The sequence below is a fragment of the Artemia sp. Qi Xiang Cuo genome, chromosome 6, assembly GCF_049724085.1.
Source record: "Artemia sp. Qi Xiang Cuo chromosome 6, ASM4972408v1, whole genome shotgun sequence".
Taxonomy (NCBI): Eukaryota; Metazoa; Arthropoda; class Branchiopoda; order Anostraca; family Artemiidae; genus Artemia; species Artemia sp. Qi Xiang Cuo.
The window spans coordinates 46,566,176-46,584,202 of record NC_142799.1 but is presented as its reverse complement, the minus strand read 5'-3'; the positions used below and the strand labels follow the sequence as shown (position 1 = coordinate 46,584,202).

General features: G+C 35.9%; 1 protein-coding gene across 1 annotated transcript in view; it reads left to right on the top strand.

Moving 5' to 3' along the window:
- The window catches only part of unc-104 (kinesin family member unc-104), a 211,127-nt gene that overhangs the window by 79,991 nt on the left and 113,109 nt on the right, over window positions 1-18,027 (top strand). Inside the window, exons 7-9 of the mRNA XM_089090220.1 lie at window positions 812-969; window positions 5,630-5,769; window positions 16,240-16,287. Coding sequence (XP_088946346.1) covers window positions 812-969; window positions 5,630-5,769; window positions 16,240-16,287 — 346 coding nt within the window. The remainder of the gene's footprint in view (window positions 1-811; window positions 970-5,629; window positions 5,770-16,239; window positions 16,288-18,027) is intronic.

Sequence of the window (18,027 nt, the reverse complement as noted above, 5' to 3'; positions counted from 1 at the left end):
TGATGCTGAGGGAGGGAAGTACGGTGGGGGGTCTCTGAGAGGGGAGGGGGTGGGTTTGTTTCGGCAAATAACGGGTGGAGTCCAGAACCGGCTGGTAACTTTTTGGACACACGGAGACGAAAGGAGTCGAAAGGAAGGGGATTTTTGGGAGGAATATGAGTGAGGGGGGGGGGTTGGGGGATGGTCCAAATTGAGTAAAGTGATTGTGGGGGTTGGACTGACTGGGCACGTGTAGGTACTTGGGGCGGAGGATTGTTTTGAGGGATGGATTCCTGTGGTATACTGCTCTGTATCGGGTATGCAGGGGGATAAAACTGAAAGTCGAATGGAACTCCAACAAGGGGAGGGGGGGGGGTCGTGAGAAATTTAGGCGTTGCACTAAAAAACGTTGGGTTTTAAACCAGCACTCCAATCCTGGAGATGCATGAGCAAAATTAAACGACTTATCAAAACAATGAAAAACAGAACAATCAGCATGGTCAAAAATACACTTATAAGACGAAAAAACTCCTGAAATAAACTGACTACAAATATGCAGAAACTTGCATTGTTTGCGGAACTTGCAGAAACCACTATCAAAGTGGTTGCAGATTACATTTTCCTTTCTGCTTATTTTTGTATTTATTAAAATTAGATTAGCTGCAACCTTACTAAAAATAATTTAAAAAAGGTAAAGTTTGTGTTCCTTGTCTAATTTGTTTAATAGTTTGAAAGTAAGTATCTAATGTTCAAGTTTCGACAAGATTCCAGAGCTTTCACTACCCAAAATTGGTGGTTTTCTTCAGCAATTTAAAGTTTGTGTTTAATTTAGGCAAGTAAGAAAAAGAAGAAAGGAGATCATATCCCTTATAGAGATTCCGTTTTAACCTGGTTGCTAAGGGAAAATCTTGGCGGAAACTCAAAAACGGCAATGATTGCTGCTATCAGCCCTGCTGACATAAACTACGAAGAAACTCTATCTACTTTGAGGTCAGTTGTCTTCTCTTTTTTTTTCTTTGTCGCTAAGTGTCTATTTTGTTTATATTGTTAAATTACTTTATTATTTAAATTAATTGTATTATTAAATGATTATTAAATTACTAGAGCCTATATAGGTCTCATCTAATCTTTAATTGACAGAAATAAACATAGAAGTCGACTCTGAAGAGGGTGGAAATTTAAAATTTAATATTCTTTCATTTTAGCAATTTTTTTTTTACGAAAAACTATAAATAGCTATTATCAAGGAATGTCAAAGAAAAGAAAATCCTGGTCAAGCTAGACTAAGAAGCCTTATATTCAATGAACTAGAAAGAAAATTCAACTTCTAGCATAATAGAAAGAACCTTACCATCGGTTGATAGAATTGCTTAAAGAGAAGTGACTGGAACACATAGTTGAAATATAACTTTACAGAAACGTTTTCAATTAGATGTTATTCGATGATAGACGAAGGAGTGGAGGGGGAAATAGTGGTAACAGACGAAGGCTTAAATGTAATTTATCTTGTATTTTTTTTTCTTATTGAGCTCTCAGGGCTTTACTTTTTATTCTTGCAATGTTGGATCTGTACTTAACTTTTTGGAAGCTACTCTTTTGCTATTTTATATCACCATAATCCTTAGATTTTATATGTCTTTTGAAATGGATGGCTAAATTAGCAACTCATTAGAGACAATTTTTCCATTTTTGGTATATCATTGTTCGTCTTTGTACCGAAATCACTTTGAGGATTTAAGCCGAGCGGTGGATCAACTATTTCGTTTGCTTAAAATTAAAGTGAGGTTAATTTTGAATAGTGAAAGCTCAGGAAAACCTAGAAAACGCATAAAGTTCGAATAAACAATCGACCAAAAATCTACATCTTTTTTTTCGAATGTTTCTTACTGGGAGCTTGTGTAGCTTGTTCATTTACATTCACTGCAGGCCCGAGTTCATACATGCCTAATTTTCTTCAGGAATTCAGAAATTTCAAGGAATCTGCTCGTCAGATATGTTAAAATCCTATAGGAAAAGCTGGAGTCCTTTTTGAATTCTTCCTTATTTTAGTTGGTATTTACCTTTTCGGGTTCCCAAACAAACCCAACCTTGTTTTTTCTGTGCCTGCCTCCCTCCACTCCTGAAATTACAGTGGAAAGAAATGAGGATTGCAGGAATCTCGAGTGGATGGTGATGACTTTGCATCAACGACAACCTTTGTAACCAACTTTTGATATCTTGAGTCGTCTCTGATCGACTCAGAGTAAGGTGCTTGAAATAAAAAACACCTTTACTTCTTATCCTGTTAGTTTGAAGTTTTGACCAAAAAATAGATGCTCCTCCCGTTCTTTTTGTTTTGATGATGCTCCTCCCATTACTTATTTCAATCATGGTGGCATAATAATAACGATGTCTTTATTGTTATAATACCACTATGGCCCTGGCACTAGAAAATGAAAGAATTCAACTTTAATATAAACAATACTGCCATAAACACTACATAAACAAAAATATTACACCAGTTACAAAAATCTGTTACTGTGCTCTATTACTAGTCTGGAAAATCGTTCTAATATATCCACACTCACAAATCATTCATCCGTCACTCTGCTTTCAGCCATCTTATATTCTCTATACACTTGCTTTGGCAACTCACCTAATTTTTCCCACTTACCCATAATATGAATCACCCTCTCAAACATATCTTCACCCATATTGGACCCAGAATTTGACAATACTAGATTTTTGGCAGAGCTCATCCTTCAGTTCGGTGTTCTTTCATCCCATTTCGCTGATGAATATGTTGTGGACCAACACTATGCTTTTTTGCGTTTTTTTGGATCTATAGTCTGTTGCTTGTTAATGGTAAGGGTTGTGATGTTATAAACTGTTTTTAGGTTTTGGGACCGTTAAAGCTGAGAAGAAAAGTCTCTTGAAATTGACTAGATTTCTCAAATCTTTTGTGAGATAAATTAGAAGTGTATTCTTTCATGCCCACTAAATAGTATAAACAGTAAATAACACGAATCCTAGTTCCAAAATTAGATTTCTTTCGAATGATGCAATTTCAGACTTGTGAAGAACACGTAATTATCTGAAGTATATCTCTTAGAATTCTAATCGTAGAATTCAGTCGAAAACTCTGAATGTCTTGTAGATTCTTAGGAAATAATTTTGGAAAGGTCAATCTGGTTATTCCTAATCCCAATTATTTTTTGGTTTCTGTCTAACTATCTGAAATTTTCTCTGCATATAAAGTTATGGCCCAGAAGTGGACTGAAAAGTTTCGCTTACGGTTCGACTAATAGGGGGAGAAGGAAGGGAGGTTTCAGGAATCTTGTCGTTCCACAACTACCAGCGAACGGGTCGTCAGACCTGAGCAATTCCACCTCCGCAGGGTTCTTGATTCTTATTATTCGATCATCTACAAAAAGGGGTTGTTGGATATTGACCGAACTTTGTAGTAAGTAAGAAATCAGCAACATACTTGGTAGTCTCCTAACTGTGCGTTTTGGGGATTAGAACCTGAATTTTTTTGAGAAAGGAAGGGGGCTATTTTAGTGTCATATGGAAATTTAGCTGGAGATATTGGGTTGCGTCGAAACAACAAAATATTAGCTTGAGATTCTTGAGAAAAAAATCTTATTAAAATACTGGCGTTGTTGGCCGTTAACCCCATACTGTTTCTACACACTGGATCAGCATCAATTGGTTTTATTGTAATTTTAGATAGCTTAACATCATTTTTGCTATATTTCTGTACTATATCAAATGTATATTCCATTTTTTTTCTTGTGATTGTATTTTTTTTGTGAGAAAATGGGAATTTTCTAGCCTCTGTGTTTTTTACGGAAATTGGGGAACTTTAGGCTGGATTGGAGAATGTATTAATGTGTTTTGGGAAAGCAGTAAAGGGTGGTTTTCACCACTACTTTAGCCAGAGTCTAAATGGAAAGGAAGTCTAAAAGTCTGGACTACGTTTTATGCTATAACAATTTACTCGCGCCGATACATTGTTTGTATTGGAATCTTCAAACGGCAATGTTATCTTATCTGCGCTACGCCATTCTCAAGTTTTATAGCATCAAGGTTAGTATATATTTTGGGGGAAGGGGTTAATTATCAGGAGTAAGGGGTTAATTTGGGGGGAGGAGGTCTTTTAAACCGTGGACATTTTTGGCTAAGAAGTATTCATCTTCATCTTAATCACAGAGTGACTTGTAAGCAAAACATGTACGAGATGTCGTGAACAGAGGAGAGGGGTTGGAAGGTTGTGGTAAGTAGATATTAGTATTTCTGATACGCATTTTAGGCCAACAGAAATTCGTTTCTTGAGTCCAATTGTTTCACCATCAAATAAACCGGAAGTAAATGGTGCGTTTTGTTTTTTTGGTTCGAAGCATCAAAGCATTAACTTGTATGCATAGTACATTTTCAAAAGTGGGAACAATGTGCAGAGTAGATCTTATTAAATTATGATGTGCATTTTAGGCTATCAGGAATTCTTTTCTGGAAACTAATTGTTTGTGCCATCAAATGCCGGAAACAAATGATGGTGCTTTTCATTTTTTGGATCGAAGTAACAAAGCATTTGTTTGTTTACAGGGTGCCTATGTAAATGTAATAACACTGAATGGTTGTCAAGAAATAGAGAAAAAAGTTGGCTATAAGCAGAAGAAAAGTTGGCTATAAGAAAAGTTGGCTATAAGTATTTAAAACCGTCTTTTATGAGGGTGTCAACATTTTCTTGAAGAAAACATTTTCCTTGGGACACACAATTATAAAAAAATTTTAGGGGTTAACCACTACAGCATTTAACCGTTAGCAAAGAAACAAAAGTAAAGTATTGCTTTGTTTTTTTCCTAAAAACATGTTAGTTTAATAAAATTTACCTTCAAAAAAATCGTAAAAATAAACCGATTCCTTTCTTCCTTCAGATATGCTTGCCAAACGTTGTAAACTATTGTTTTTATTTTATTTTCCGGCTTTTTTACAGCATATTCACAATTCTCCCACCTTTGCTTATTTGTCAATGCTATCAAGATTACGTCTTTATTTTATTCTTATGCTTCAAACTCACAAACAATTTTTCCCAACAATGCACATTTTTGCTCGCAATTTTCTTCAATTAGCGTAAATAATTCATTTCTGCTGATGCTCAGAAACGTGTATCTCAGTGAAAATCCTTATTAAAATGTTTTTCATTAGGTTGTGGAAGCACGGCTTATATTAATCTTTGGCCAAGGTTGGCCTGAGAAACCACAAAGAAATGAGATATGCCGTTCAATATATATTATGATAATATAGCCTAAGATGTAGAACTGCAGCATATTTTTTAAGTTAAAGTGTTTTGTCATCCTCCTACTCACTTTGCAAATGTTAGCTCATACTGAATTTTTTGTCTTACTAAACTGTGGACTTGCAAGTCGTATATTTTAGAGCCTTTAGAGTTTTTTATAATTTTATGTTTCTACTTCTTATGTTCTCCTGATTCCTATTATTTTTATTTATGTTTCCTTTACGATCTGTGTAAAACCTAGATAATTTATTTGGGTGTGGTCATGGGCTCCTCGGACAAGTATAAGCTTATAGAGCTTATGGTATATTTTGTTTGTTGTACTGGGCAGTAACATTGCTAATAAAATTTAACCCTTAATCCTCTTATTGGTAGATATGCTGATCGTGCTAAGCAAATAGTATGTAAAGCTGTTGTTAATGAGGATGCAAATGCGAAACTTATTCGGGAATTGAAAGAAGAAATTGCTAAACTAAGGGACCTCCTTAAACAGGAAGGCATTGGAATTGACGAAGGTAATTCTTTAGTTTAATATTCATGTTCGGAAAGTTTCTGGTCTCTTATGTATTTTGTCGTACACTCCTTAATCTTGCCACTATGTTAATTGTTTCGTTGCTATCCTGTTTGTCACCCGTTTCTTTTTTTTTCTAGTTTTCTAATCAAGGAGGCACACTTGTGCCTCTATAAAGAGGCGACCCACCACAATGTTAAGCGATTTCAGGTCCTAGAGGTCGCAGAGAGACGGCGGTGATCGCATTTTGTAGCCCAAACTCAAACTAAGAAACGTGCAAAATTTCATCCTCCTCCGACTTTCATGGGGTAAACTGGGCCAGAATTTTCGTCCCTCCAACCATAGCCCACCTTTGACGGTGTTATATAAGTTTTACATATGTAATTATAGCTTTCCGAAGACCTAGAAGGAGGGCTTCGAGATTTCAGCACAATCAGCTTACTCCTTCCCTGTGTTCAAAAAACCAAAGATATCCCCTTAAACTTCCTTATTTCTTTTTTTTTTCTTAGCCACGCCTACAGGCCCCAGTTGGCACCGGATCCGGTTGAATGAGGACTCATTCGAAGCAGAATGCGACCTGTTAGGGCCTTTTGATATTTTCAGACCGAAATAATATCCCCCGAATTTACATTTACGAAAAACCTCGTTTTCCTATAATATCCCATGTGAATTTCTTCCACCACAACCCCCCTTTAACGTTGTTTGATCGGGCTGAAATTTCTAGGACAAGCTTTTCTAGGGCCTGGGAGCTTATCCTTGAAATTTCAGCTCCATCTGATCACTCCTTCCTTGTTTTCCAAAAACCAAATATCAAGTTTTGCTTGCGTCAAAAAGATTCATCACCTCACTAAAAAACAATTTCAATTATGTCCCTTTAGTGTAGCGGTGAGACTCCTTACTGTCAGGGCGGAAAACACGAGTTCGATTTACCGTTAGATCAAATTTTTTATATACTGACTTTAAATTTTTATAAAAAAACTCAGTCTCTTTTTTAAATTATTTGAAAAAAATTATGTTTTCTAAAGAGTTAAAGAGGCTGAGTTACAAGGTCGACCCTTAAAACACCCTGTCGAGAAAGAAAAGAATAATACACAATCATCTAACAGTTAGTCAAGCACTAATAAGTAATAAACTGTACAAAAATGTGCAGAAATTATTTGAAAAAAACTACGTTTTCTAAAGAGTTAAAGAGGCTGAGTTACAAGGTCGAACTTTAAAACGTACAAGGATTAGGAAGCACAGTTGGGGGGGCTGCCGCCCCCAAACCCCCCACTTTCGCAGCCTTTAAATAAATAAAAAAGTTTTTAAAGCTGAAAGTAAGGAGCGACATTAAATCTTAAAACGAACAGAAATTATTCCGTATATGAAAGAGGCTGTTTCCTCCTCAACGCCTCGCTCTTTACGCTAAAGTTTTTATTATTTACAAAAAATAGAATTGTGAGAAAGTCAAACTTTAGTGTAAAGAGCGAGGCGTTGAGGAGGGGACAGCCTCTTTCATATACGGAATAATTTCTGTTCGTTTTAAGTTTTAATGTCGCTCCTTACTTTCAGTTTAAAAAACTTTTTTTTTTATTTAAAGGCTGCGAAAGCGGGGGTTTGGGGGCGGCAGCCCCCCAACTGTGCCTCCTAATCCCTGTACGTTTTAAGGTTCGACCTTGTAACTCAGCCTCTTTAACTCTTTAGAAAACGTAGTTTTTTTCAAATAATCTCTATTAGAGTAGGTACATGTAAGGTTCAATAGAGTCCATGATTAGATTTAGTAGAGAGGGCTGGATAATGTGAAATTTTGGGATTGGGGCTTCCTGTATAATTTCTATCTTGATTGAACAAATTCTGGGCATTTCTCTAAATGAACTGTACACTATGAATTTTTTTTCAGAGATTTGGGTTTCTAGTTTTCGAGAAAAAAAAACCTAAGATTTCAACTAAGATCAAACCTAAGATTTCTAGAAAACTAGGTTTGTGGATTCTGAGAGTTGGGAGTTTCTTTTGACATTTCGATAGAATATTTTATGTAACTAGAAGAGAATTGACTGAAAAAAAAAACCTGGGGCTAGTTCCAAAAGATGTGAGATCCCAACCAATTTTCAACTTTTAAGGGGAATAGCCTTTTTTTTTCTTTTTTTTTTTTTATTTTTTATAATGTTGTTGCCTTATTTCCAGTTACTTGAAGGAAGTTTTTATTTTGTCTTATTGCTTTTAGTTTTGAAACTTTTTTAGCTGTATTATGACAAATTGTTAGAACCGGCTCTTTTCGTCCTTCAAAAATGGTATGAGGTATTGGATGGCATAAATGGTATTGAAAAAATAAGTATGAGGTACTAAACTAGCGATTATGGTCCAAGTCAAGCACTTAAATTTCTGCGGGAATATGGTGATTTCGAAAAAAAAAGCCTGAAACACCTCGAAAATGGCGTCAGATCAGAATGAAAAGTTTATCACTGGAATTAGCAAGGTTGAAAACCTTTTATAGGAAAGTTAGATTCCCCCTCCTTGAGCAACAAAGAAAGTCGCTTTTTTGCATCGGTAGCTGATCTGTCTCCCTTTCTTTTCTTTTCTTTTTCTAGCAGGGCTAGGGGATGGCCAGAGCATCATAGAGAGATGTTTGATAGCTCATTGGAAAAGAACTTAAATTTGTAAGTGCCCTTTTTAAGTGACCAAAAAGATTGGAGGGTAACTAGCCCCCTCTCCCTACAGGCCGCTCCCCCCAAAGTCATCCAATCAAAATTTTGAGATAGCTATTTTGTTCAGCATAGTTCACGGGTCCAATATCTATGGTTTGAGTGATGATATGACCCTCCATAGTCCCTGGGGAAAGGGCTGTACGCTATATTAGTATCGGACGTATCGATATCACGCGTATCAGTATGGGCGTATTATTATTGGGCGTTTTGGTATCGCCTGTATCTTAGACAAAGTTTTAGTAGCTCATATGAAAGATATTGCTCATATGGAGACCCATATGGAAACCTCATATAAAAAGGAGACCCAGCGGATCACAGTAATTATCGACCGATATCTTTAGTACCTAGTCTTAGCAAAATATTAGAAAGAATACTAGATTCTAGATTAGCTGATTGGTTAGAAAAATATGGGATTTTTGAAGGAGGAGCAGGCAGGGTTTCGAGATGGATACAATACTATTGATAGGGTTTTAGTCCTACAGGCGCTTGTAGAGAAATATGCAAAAGGGAAGAATAGGTTGTACGTTGCATTTTTAGATCTAGAAAAGGCCTTCGACAGTGTTGATATGATTCTCCTGTGCTTAGAACTGTTTAAGGTAGGCTTACCAAAACCTTTCGTTAGGATATTAGCGGATATGTATAGAAAGACATTTGGTATAGTTAAAGTTTTAGGGAAGGGATTATCGTCGCCGTTTGAAATTAGAAAAGGAGTCAAACAGGGTAGCAGTATTTCACCTGGGTTGTTCACGTTGTATATAAATGATATTGTTGACCATTTTAAAAAGGTATGGGCCCCTACGGTGTCACTAGGGAACCTGACATTATCTCTGTTGCTTTGTGCTGATGATGCGGTGTTGATAGGCAAGTCACCAGAGGAGCTCCAAATCTTGTTGAGTATATTAGAAGAATATTTAGATAGAAAAAAGCTAGTGTTGAATAGCAAAAAGACTGAGATTGTGGTTTTTAGAGGAGTTCGTGTGAAAAATGATGACCAAAAAGCAGGATTTTATTATAAAGGTGAAAAAGTAAAAGAGAGAGAAAATTTTAAATATTTGGGAGTAACACTTTCAGCAAAAGGAGGATGGAAAGATCATGTAAAAGAGATGATTAATAGAGGGAAAGCAGTTTCAGCTGCCATTTTACGTAATTCAAGGCTTTTAATATAAAAGATCTAAAAATCCATAAATATGTTTTAATTCTTAAGTTATACCTACTATCCATTACGGAGCTGAACTCTGGGGGCATGGCCCGGCAGCAGAATTGGAATCAATTCAGCTGCAACACTTTAAAAGATTAATTGGTCTTCACGTAACGACCCACAATCAGGAAATAAAAGGTGACCTAGGAATATTTTCGCTGAGAATGAGTAGGTTAGCACAGATGATCCGGTACTGGCTAAAAGTTCTAAGTCTGCCAGAAGACAGGTTAGCAAAAGCAGCTTATGTGCAGATGCTACGGTCGAAACGTAAAAGATCGTGGCCGTATCAAATAAAAAATGTTTTAGATGGAGTAGGATTATCCTATATTTGGAATGAGGGGCTAGGACCCTCAGATCAGGATGAGCAGTTATTGCCTATGATTATAGAAAGAATAAAAGACCAGGAAGTCCAAATGTGGACCCAGGCAGTTAAAACATCTGAGACATTGAAGTTTTATTCCCAAGTAAAAGAGATATTTGGATTTCAATATTATTTTAAACTAGGATTACCGGGGGAGACATTAAGGACATGGTTTCAGATCCGAGCGAATCGCCTGCCACTAAAATATAGAAATAGAGTATTTGAAAGAAAAAGGATGGCCCCAGATGCAGATGCGGAGTACTCTTGCCCCAATGTAACCTAGGTATTGAGGATGTGGCCCATATTCTCGCCGAGTGCCAGCAACTTTCTCTATTAAGGGGAAAGTATTCTGAGGGTGGTAAATTGGAGTTCCCGGGGATCCTAAAGACGACTGTAAAGAGGACAACAAGGCAGTTATGTTAATATGTAAATGAACCGTTGAAATCAATGAGTGAAACTTGATATTTATGTTATTTTTCTTGTGGAGTGTATTTAAGAATACTGTGCTGTATGGCCTGTTTTTTGGCTTATAATAAATTATCATTATTATATACGTCCTTTCTTCCTATAAATTCCATCATCAGCAAGTTCCAAATCATGGTTGCAGCGGTAGCTGCAACCTAGTAAAGAACGAACCACAGCCCATAGTAACCAGAACCATTGAACAAAAATTGCCATCTGACACTAGTTAACTAATGGTAACTATTATTTCGGTTCGTCTTAAAAGTAAAAGTTGATTGCGAAAAGAAATTTATGGTGATTTCAAAAAAAAGCCTAAAACCTCTCAACAATGGCGTTAGATCAAAATGAAAAGTGCACCATTGGAATCAGCATGGTCGAAAACCTTATACAGGGAAATTACAGTCACTCTCCTTTGAACAACACGGAAAATCACTTTTTTGCATCGGTAGCACAGATCTGTCTCCTTTTTTTTCTTTTTTTTCACCAGGGCTAAGGGGTGACTAAAGCATCATAGAGAGATGTGTAATAGCTCATTCGAACGAAAATTAAATTTGCTAGTGTCCTCTTTAAGTGAGCAAAAAGATTAGAGGTAAAATAGCCCCTCCCCTCCCTACAGGCCTTCTCCCCCCAAATCATCCAATCAAAATTTTGATAGAGCCATTTTGTTCAACATAGTTAAAGGGTCCAATATCTTTGGTTTTGTTTATGATATAACCCTCCATAGTCCCTGGGGAAAGGGCTGTACCCTGTATGGGTATCGGAGTATCGATATCACGCGCACGGTATGGCCGTACTGTTATTGGGCGTATTGGTATTGGGCAGGTATCAGGATCAGGCATATCAGTACCGGATGTTTTCCAGTATTTCCAACGTTTTCTATGGTTTCCCAATACGGTATTTGAAAACAAATTTGTCCAAGACCCCATAAGAAATTGCACCCTCAGTTCATTTTTTTCTTTTTAAATAAACTTGTCAAATATTTGCGCCCTTGCCGTTACCCCCCTTCCCAAGATCTTGCTCTAGATCCGACTTTGTACTGAAGACTGTAAACAATCGAAATCACTTTTGTTTCCATATCGTAGAAGTTTATTTCCCTTTAAGTAAACGCGATAGTCTCTTGAGGCAAACGTGAAAAACACTGATAATTTGGGATATAGCTGCAACCTAGTAAAGAGCGAACCAAAGCTCATAGTAAACAAAAGTTAAAAAACGTGTTTAGAAGAAAAACTACCTAGTAAAAAAAAATTTCATCTGACACTGATTCAGGAATGGCAACTATTATTTCGGTTCGTCTTAAAAGTAAAAGTTCATTGCGAAAAGAATCTTGTGGTGATTTCGAAAAGAAGTATGAAACACCTAAAAAATAGCGTCTAATCAAAATAAAAAGTCATCCATTGGAATCAGCACGGTCGAAAACCTATTTATGGGAAATTACAGCCCCCCCCCCCCTCCTTTAACAACAAGGAAAATGACTTTTTGGCATGGATAGCACTGATCTGTCTCCCGTTTTTTTTTTTTTTTTTTTTTTTTTTTTTTTTTTTTTTTTTTTTTTTCTACCAAGGCTAAAGGTGATCAGAACGTCATAGAGAGGTGTGTAATAGCTCATTTGAAAGGAAATTAATTTCGTTAGTGCCCTTTTTAAGTGACCAAAAAGATTGGAAGGCTTTTAGTCCCCCTCCCTTAAGGCCCCTTCCCCCACAGTCACCCAGTCCCAATTTAGTTATAGCCATTTTCTTAAAAATAATTCAAAAGTAAAAATATATGGTTTTGGTAATGATATGAGCCTTCTTAATCCCTGGGGAAAGGGCTACACAGTGTATCGGTACCGGATGTATTGATATCACGCGTATCAGTATTGGCCTATTGTTATTGGGCATATTGATATTGCAGGTATCTAGACAGATTTTTAGTAGCTCATTTAAAAGATATTGCTCATATCTACGTCCTTCCTATAATTTCAACCATCAGCAAGTTCAAAATGGCACTAAAAACGATACTTTTGGTGCCATGTCTTAAGTAGAAAACTTGGGGCTAGTTGGCTACCAGTACTTTTAGAGTTACGTTTAATGGCTCATTTGAAAGATATTGCTCGTATCTACGTGATGTTTACCACTTCTACCATCCGTAAGTGTGAAATAGCACTAAAAACAATACTTTTGATGTCACTTTTTAAGTAGAAAGGCTTGGAAATATAAAACGAAATCATCATTGTAATAATTATGGTACAAAACCCATCACTGGAAGTTTGCAAGAACACCTCTCATATGTTCCTCCTCCAAGTCCCCTTAAGCTACAGAAAAAAACTGAAAAAGTTTTTCAGAAAACTGAAAAACTAACCCTATAGTAATAAACAAGGTAAAGATGTACTAATGAAAACTGACCTGTTTCAGTTGATGCTTGAATTATGCAGGCTTATCTTAGTTTTGGCAACATTTTTGGAGAAACTAAATTTCAGCTGGGAGGGGGGGGGGGCGAACTGAGGTCTGGAAGGGTAAGTTGCCCTTTCTGCACCATATCAAATTACGCCCCTGACCCCAACCACTTGCCACTAAGTGGTTGGAGAAGTGAAGACATGTTGTTCTGGAACCACTCAAAGTTGTATATTAAAAGAAGGATTACTTATTGTTATACTTGCTTAATCAAATTATTTACTTGACAATTCCACCGTAATATTCTCTCCATACGTAAGATTGTGCATCCAAAGAGGAAGACAGACAAATGAAAACAGTTCTGTAGGAGAATTCAGGTAATTCTTCCCAAAATTTTTGAAATGAAAACAAACTTAGTTTGTAATACCATTTATCGTACCTACAAAAGAAATGATCTTTTTTTTGAAATTTTTATTCATTTCTGAGTAATGGGTGGCTTTTTGTTTAGGGACAGGTCAAATAAATTCCTATTCCTAAAGGCATATTTCTGTTCAGTTAGCAAAATTTTTCGCAAGTATGTCGATACACAAACCTGTCCGCTCAGTTAACCTTATGTGTAGAAGCTACTCACCCGGAGCTACTTTCTTAAGTGTGACTAAACGACACTACGTTTTAATTTTTTTTTTTCATTCTAAACTTATTTTTTCTTCAATTCTTGTACGGCATCTTAGTTCAGCTCCTTAAGGTGTCTTATCTCCCCTAGATTAAAGGTGATTAGAAATGATATAAAACAAATAAGTCTCAACTGAAACTAAGGACCAACATTAAAACTTAAAACGAACAGAAGTTATTCTGTATAAATAGGAAAGGTCATAACAGTTTTGTTTCCAAATTAAATTTTAATCAAAAACGACCAAAGATTAATTAAAAAAACAAAGTTTTCTAGAGGGAAGTAAAGAGCGAAGTTGAAACTTAAAACGAATAAAAATGATCGCTTCAAAGCTTATGCCTAAGATATATCAATAAAACTAATACAAATAAATCACCTGGTGATATTTCCCTATGTTTGTAGGATTACAGAAAACTGGCGCTTTACTGAAAACACAAATACACAGCTCCACAAACACATACCACAGCTCCTGTAGGACTATGAAAAGCGTTATAGATTAGTCTCTTGTCGTGAGGCTACGTATTTACTTTTGAATCCTAAATCAGTATTCTTGTTTTTATATTTGGCTTTTTTGTTTTCAGTAAAGCGCTAGTTTTCTGCAATCCTAAAAACATAGGGAAGATGCTAATCGAGCCTACACACATGTATGTATCTCGAAAATAAAAAATAGCGAAGTTTTGAAGCTTTTGTGCGACAATGGCCTCTGCGTGGACAGCACCATTTTAAGGATGACTATATTGACTTATTTCTTGTAATAATTTCAAAGCAACAGAAAACCGCTGGGTTTCAAGATTTAAACAATGGCGCCGTTCTAAATTCCATCCCTTCTCACCTAGATTTTGAAAAATACTTTTTTGTGGTATTTTCATTGAAAAATATCTTTTTGGTATTTTCATTGAAAAAATTGAAAAATATTAAAATTGCCCTCCCTTATACACTGTAAAATACATTCTGTTCCTCCCTCCTAAATTTACCTGAATTGATGCCACTTCCCTATTATCGTATTTTCCTTCTTCAAAACTTAAACCTGATGTTAATCTGTTTCTTTATGATGATGATGATACATAGAGAGCAGGAACATGGTTTTATTCCATACACTTTGAATGCTTGCTTCAGTGATATATTTTTATTTCTTTTTTTTTCTGAAATGGTATTGTCGTTTCTATTAATATATTGCCTAGCTTGATATGTGTGGTGTCTTATTTTGTTTGGCTCACTTGGATATAATAAATTTCCATATTGAGTTGAGTTCAGTGAATTTTTATGTTCGTTATGCTGAGTTTCTTGGGCTGAGCCGTTTATAATGAAATTTGGATATTGACATAGCTGGTTGGTATTTTAGACATGTTGAGCTGCGCTCTGTCGGCCTCCTTGGTCTGGCTGAGCCTTGTTACTGTCATCATGCACAGGAAATAGCCTTCGGCCTTTTCTTAGCTGGAACCTAGTAAAGAACGAACTACAGGAAAACAGGCAATTGAATCATACAAATATAACATAGTACTCTAGAAAAGCAACTTTTTAAAAGATACATATGTTATATTATCTCTTGTCAAAAGGTATGTGTGTTATATCATCTTGTGTAAGAAAATGCAGTTTTTGTCAAAAATTGTAATTGTTTTGATTTATTTTTTGTAACTAACAAAAGGCACTAGCTATTACAAATTCCTTTCAAATAAACCCTTTGACCAATAGTTCGGTACTATCATCCCTGAAAGAAAGGTGACACTTCGCTGCTTCCCATGCAAAAAGGTGGTTTTCATTGTTGCTCAAGATAGGGGAATGTAATTCTACTATACGGTGTTTTCAGCTATGGTGAACAAGCGAGTGAGTTTTTATTTGAATCTAACACTATTTTAAGGAGGATGAGGCTATGTTTAAAAATTCCCAGTAATCCCTTTTCAGACCTAAACTTTTACTATTAAGACAAACAAATAAACCTAGTTGATATATAACAGGGATTTAAAGAAAACAAATTTTTAGTTGTTATTTAGAACAGCTTTTACTTTTTGTCTGTAGTGCTATTACTTTTACTCAAGCCCCACAAGGTACAAGGAACACGTGACGTTTCGTGAAACTCAATAGATACGTGTGTTGTACCATCTCTTGTTAAAAGATACGTGGGTTATATCATCTTATATGTGAAGATGCAGTTTTTGTCAAAAATTACATTTTATTAAATGGTTTTTATCTTAATATTATGTTTTGCTATTTACAAATTTTTTGTTACTTACAAATTATCAAATGGTTTTTATCTTAATATTATGTTTTGTTATTTACAAAAAGCACCAGATATGAGAATTAGTTCTCAAATATACCCTTAAACATCTCTCCATGGTATTTAAGTACCCCCTCCCCCTCCTTTCAGCGATGAACAAAAAAGAGAAAAAAAGGAGACGCATTACTGCTTCCCATGCGAAAAAGTGAATTTTCTTGTTGCTAAATATGGGGCACTAATTCTCCTATTTAGGGTTTTCGGATATGATAATTCCAATGATGCAGTTTTCACTTTGATACGACACCATTTTCGAAACAATCAGCTTCAACTGCTCTTTATTACTCACTTGAAATTTTTTTTTCAACGTGTTTTTAAAATTTCAGTTACTGTAGACTGGACTTCGTTCTTTACTAGGATATAGCAGATGCTGAACTAAGATTTCTGACGAAACGAGTAAATAATAATAAATGTAGCTATATTAGACAAGTAATGGATTGTATTTTCCTTTTACCTAGGACCAGGCGGCGAAATTATCAAAGTGCCTCACGAGAAACACAAGTTATGTAAGTCTGAGCATATTTAGCTTGGGCATGTAAACGTGAACACGTCACTAGCTTTGCGCTGTTTACTAGGATTTTTAACTTAATGTAATGTATTATGTGTGCACTTTAAATATCTAACCTTGAATGGGATATTAACAACTGCTGACAACAAAGCTATTATTTGCTTTTGCACAAGAATGGCGTATTTTATTATTACTATGCTAAGTTCAAAGTTTAATTGCTCTGCGAGGTTATTTTCTCCTTTTGTACTCTGTATTAATAACAATGGACCATATAAAGGATGGAAATAATTAATATCCTTGTTTTCTATATGATTGTCGTGTAAGCTCATTTATTTATTAAACAAAGTTACAGTAAGTCAAGTTCTTGTCATAAATATTGTTTATGCCACTTGATCTATTATATACTGTCAAATAATTGATTTGACAAATCATTTGAGTTGTACACTGAATGTCACCATGCCTACGACTGACTGACTTGCTTGTGCTTGTGAATGAGTTCAGGGCTTTCCTCCTCTTCTTATCAAACAGTTCGTGGTAACGAACTGTAAGTAAGGAGCGACCCGGCTCAATGGTAACCGAAACTCTAGAAAACGGGTTTTTGATACCAATAGATACATCAAAAGAATCAGATTTCAATGCTGATTTCAAATATATAACTTTCATCAAGTTTAGTCCTACCCATCAAAAGTTACGCCCCTGAGAAAATTTGGCTGATTTTCGAAAAAAGGGGGAAAGACCTCCTAAAAACTATAGAACCTTAATGACATTCACACCATCATATTTAATGTATCAAAGAACCCTAATGCAGAGGTTTCAATCTCCTATCTACAAAAATGTGGAATTTTGCATTTTTTGCCACAAGAAAGATCACGGATGCGTGTTTATTTGTTTTTTTTTGTTTTTTTTTTTTTTTTTTCCCAGGGGTGATCGTATCGACCCAGTGGTCCTAGAAAATAGTGGGAGGGCACATTGTAACGGAAATTAAAATTTATATTGCCATTTTTAATTGACCAAAAAAATGTAGGGCAACTAGGCCCCCTCCCACGCTCATTTTTTTCCCAAAGTCACTCGATCAAAATTTTGAGATAGTCATTTTGTTCAGCATGGTCGAAAATATGATAAAAATGTCTTTTAGGATGACTTGATCCCCCATAGTCGCCAGGGGGAGGGCTTATATTTTTGAAATTTACTCATTGTTAACATTTAGTTTTGGTTATTGGGAATTTTACAGACTTTTTCAGTGGAGATTTTTTCTGGTAGGTGGGGGAAGGAGCGGGGCGGGGGCAATATGGAAGGATCTTTCCATGAAGGATGTTGTCATGGGGGAAGGGAAATTGCCATGAAGGGGGCGCCAGACTTGCCAGCATTATTTATTGGTTATTGGGAAGTATACAACCATTTTCAGGAATTATTTGTTCTGGAGGGGGGGGGGCAAGAGGCGGGGATTAAGATGGAGAATATTTCCGTGGAGTATGTTTATTTGGGGTAAGGGAAATTTATATTAAGGGGGCGCCGGATTTCCAAGCATTATTTAAAAAACAATCAGAAATTAAATAAAAAAAAACAAGTTTTTTCAGCTAAAATGTAAGAAGGAATATTAGAACTTAAAACGAAGAGAAATTATAGCGTATGTGAGGGGGTTCTCCCCCAACTCAAAAACTAGCTCATTAAGCTACAGTTTTTTTTATTGGTTTAAAAATAGATCTCTATTATAATTAAAACGCCATTGTTATTAAGG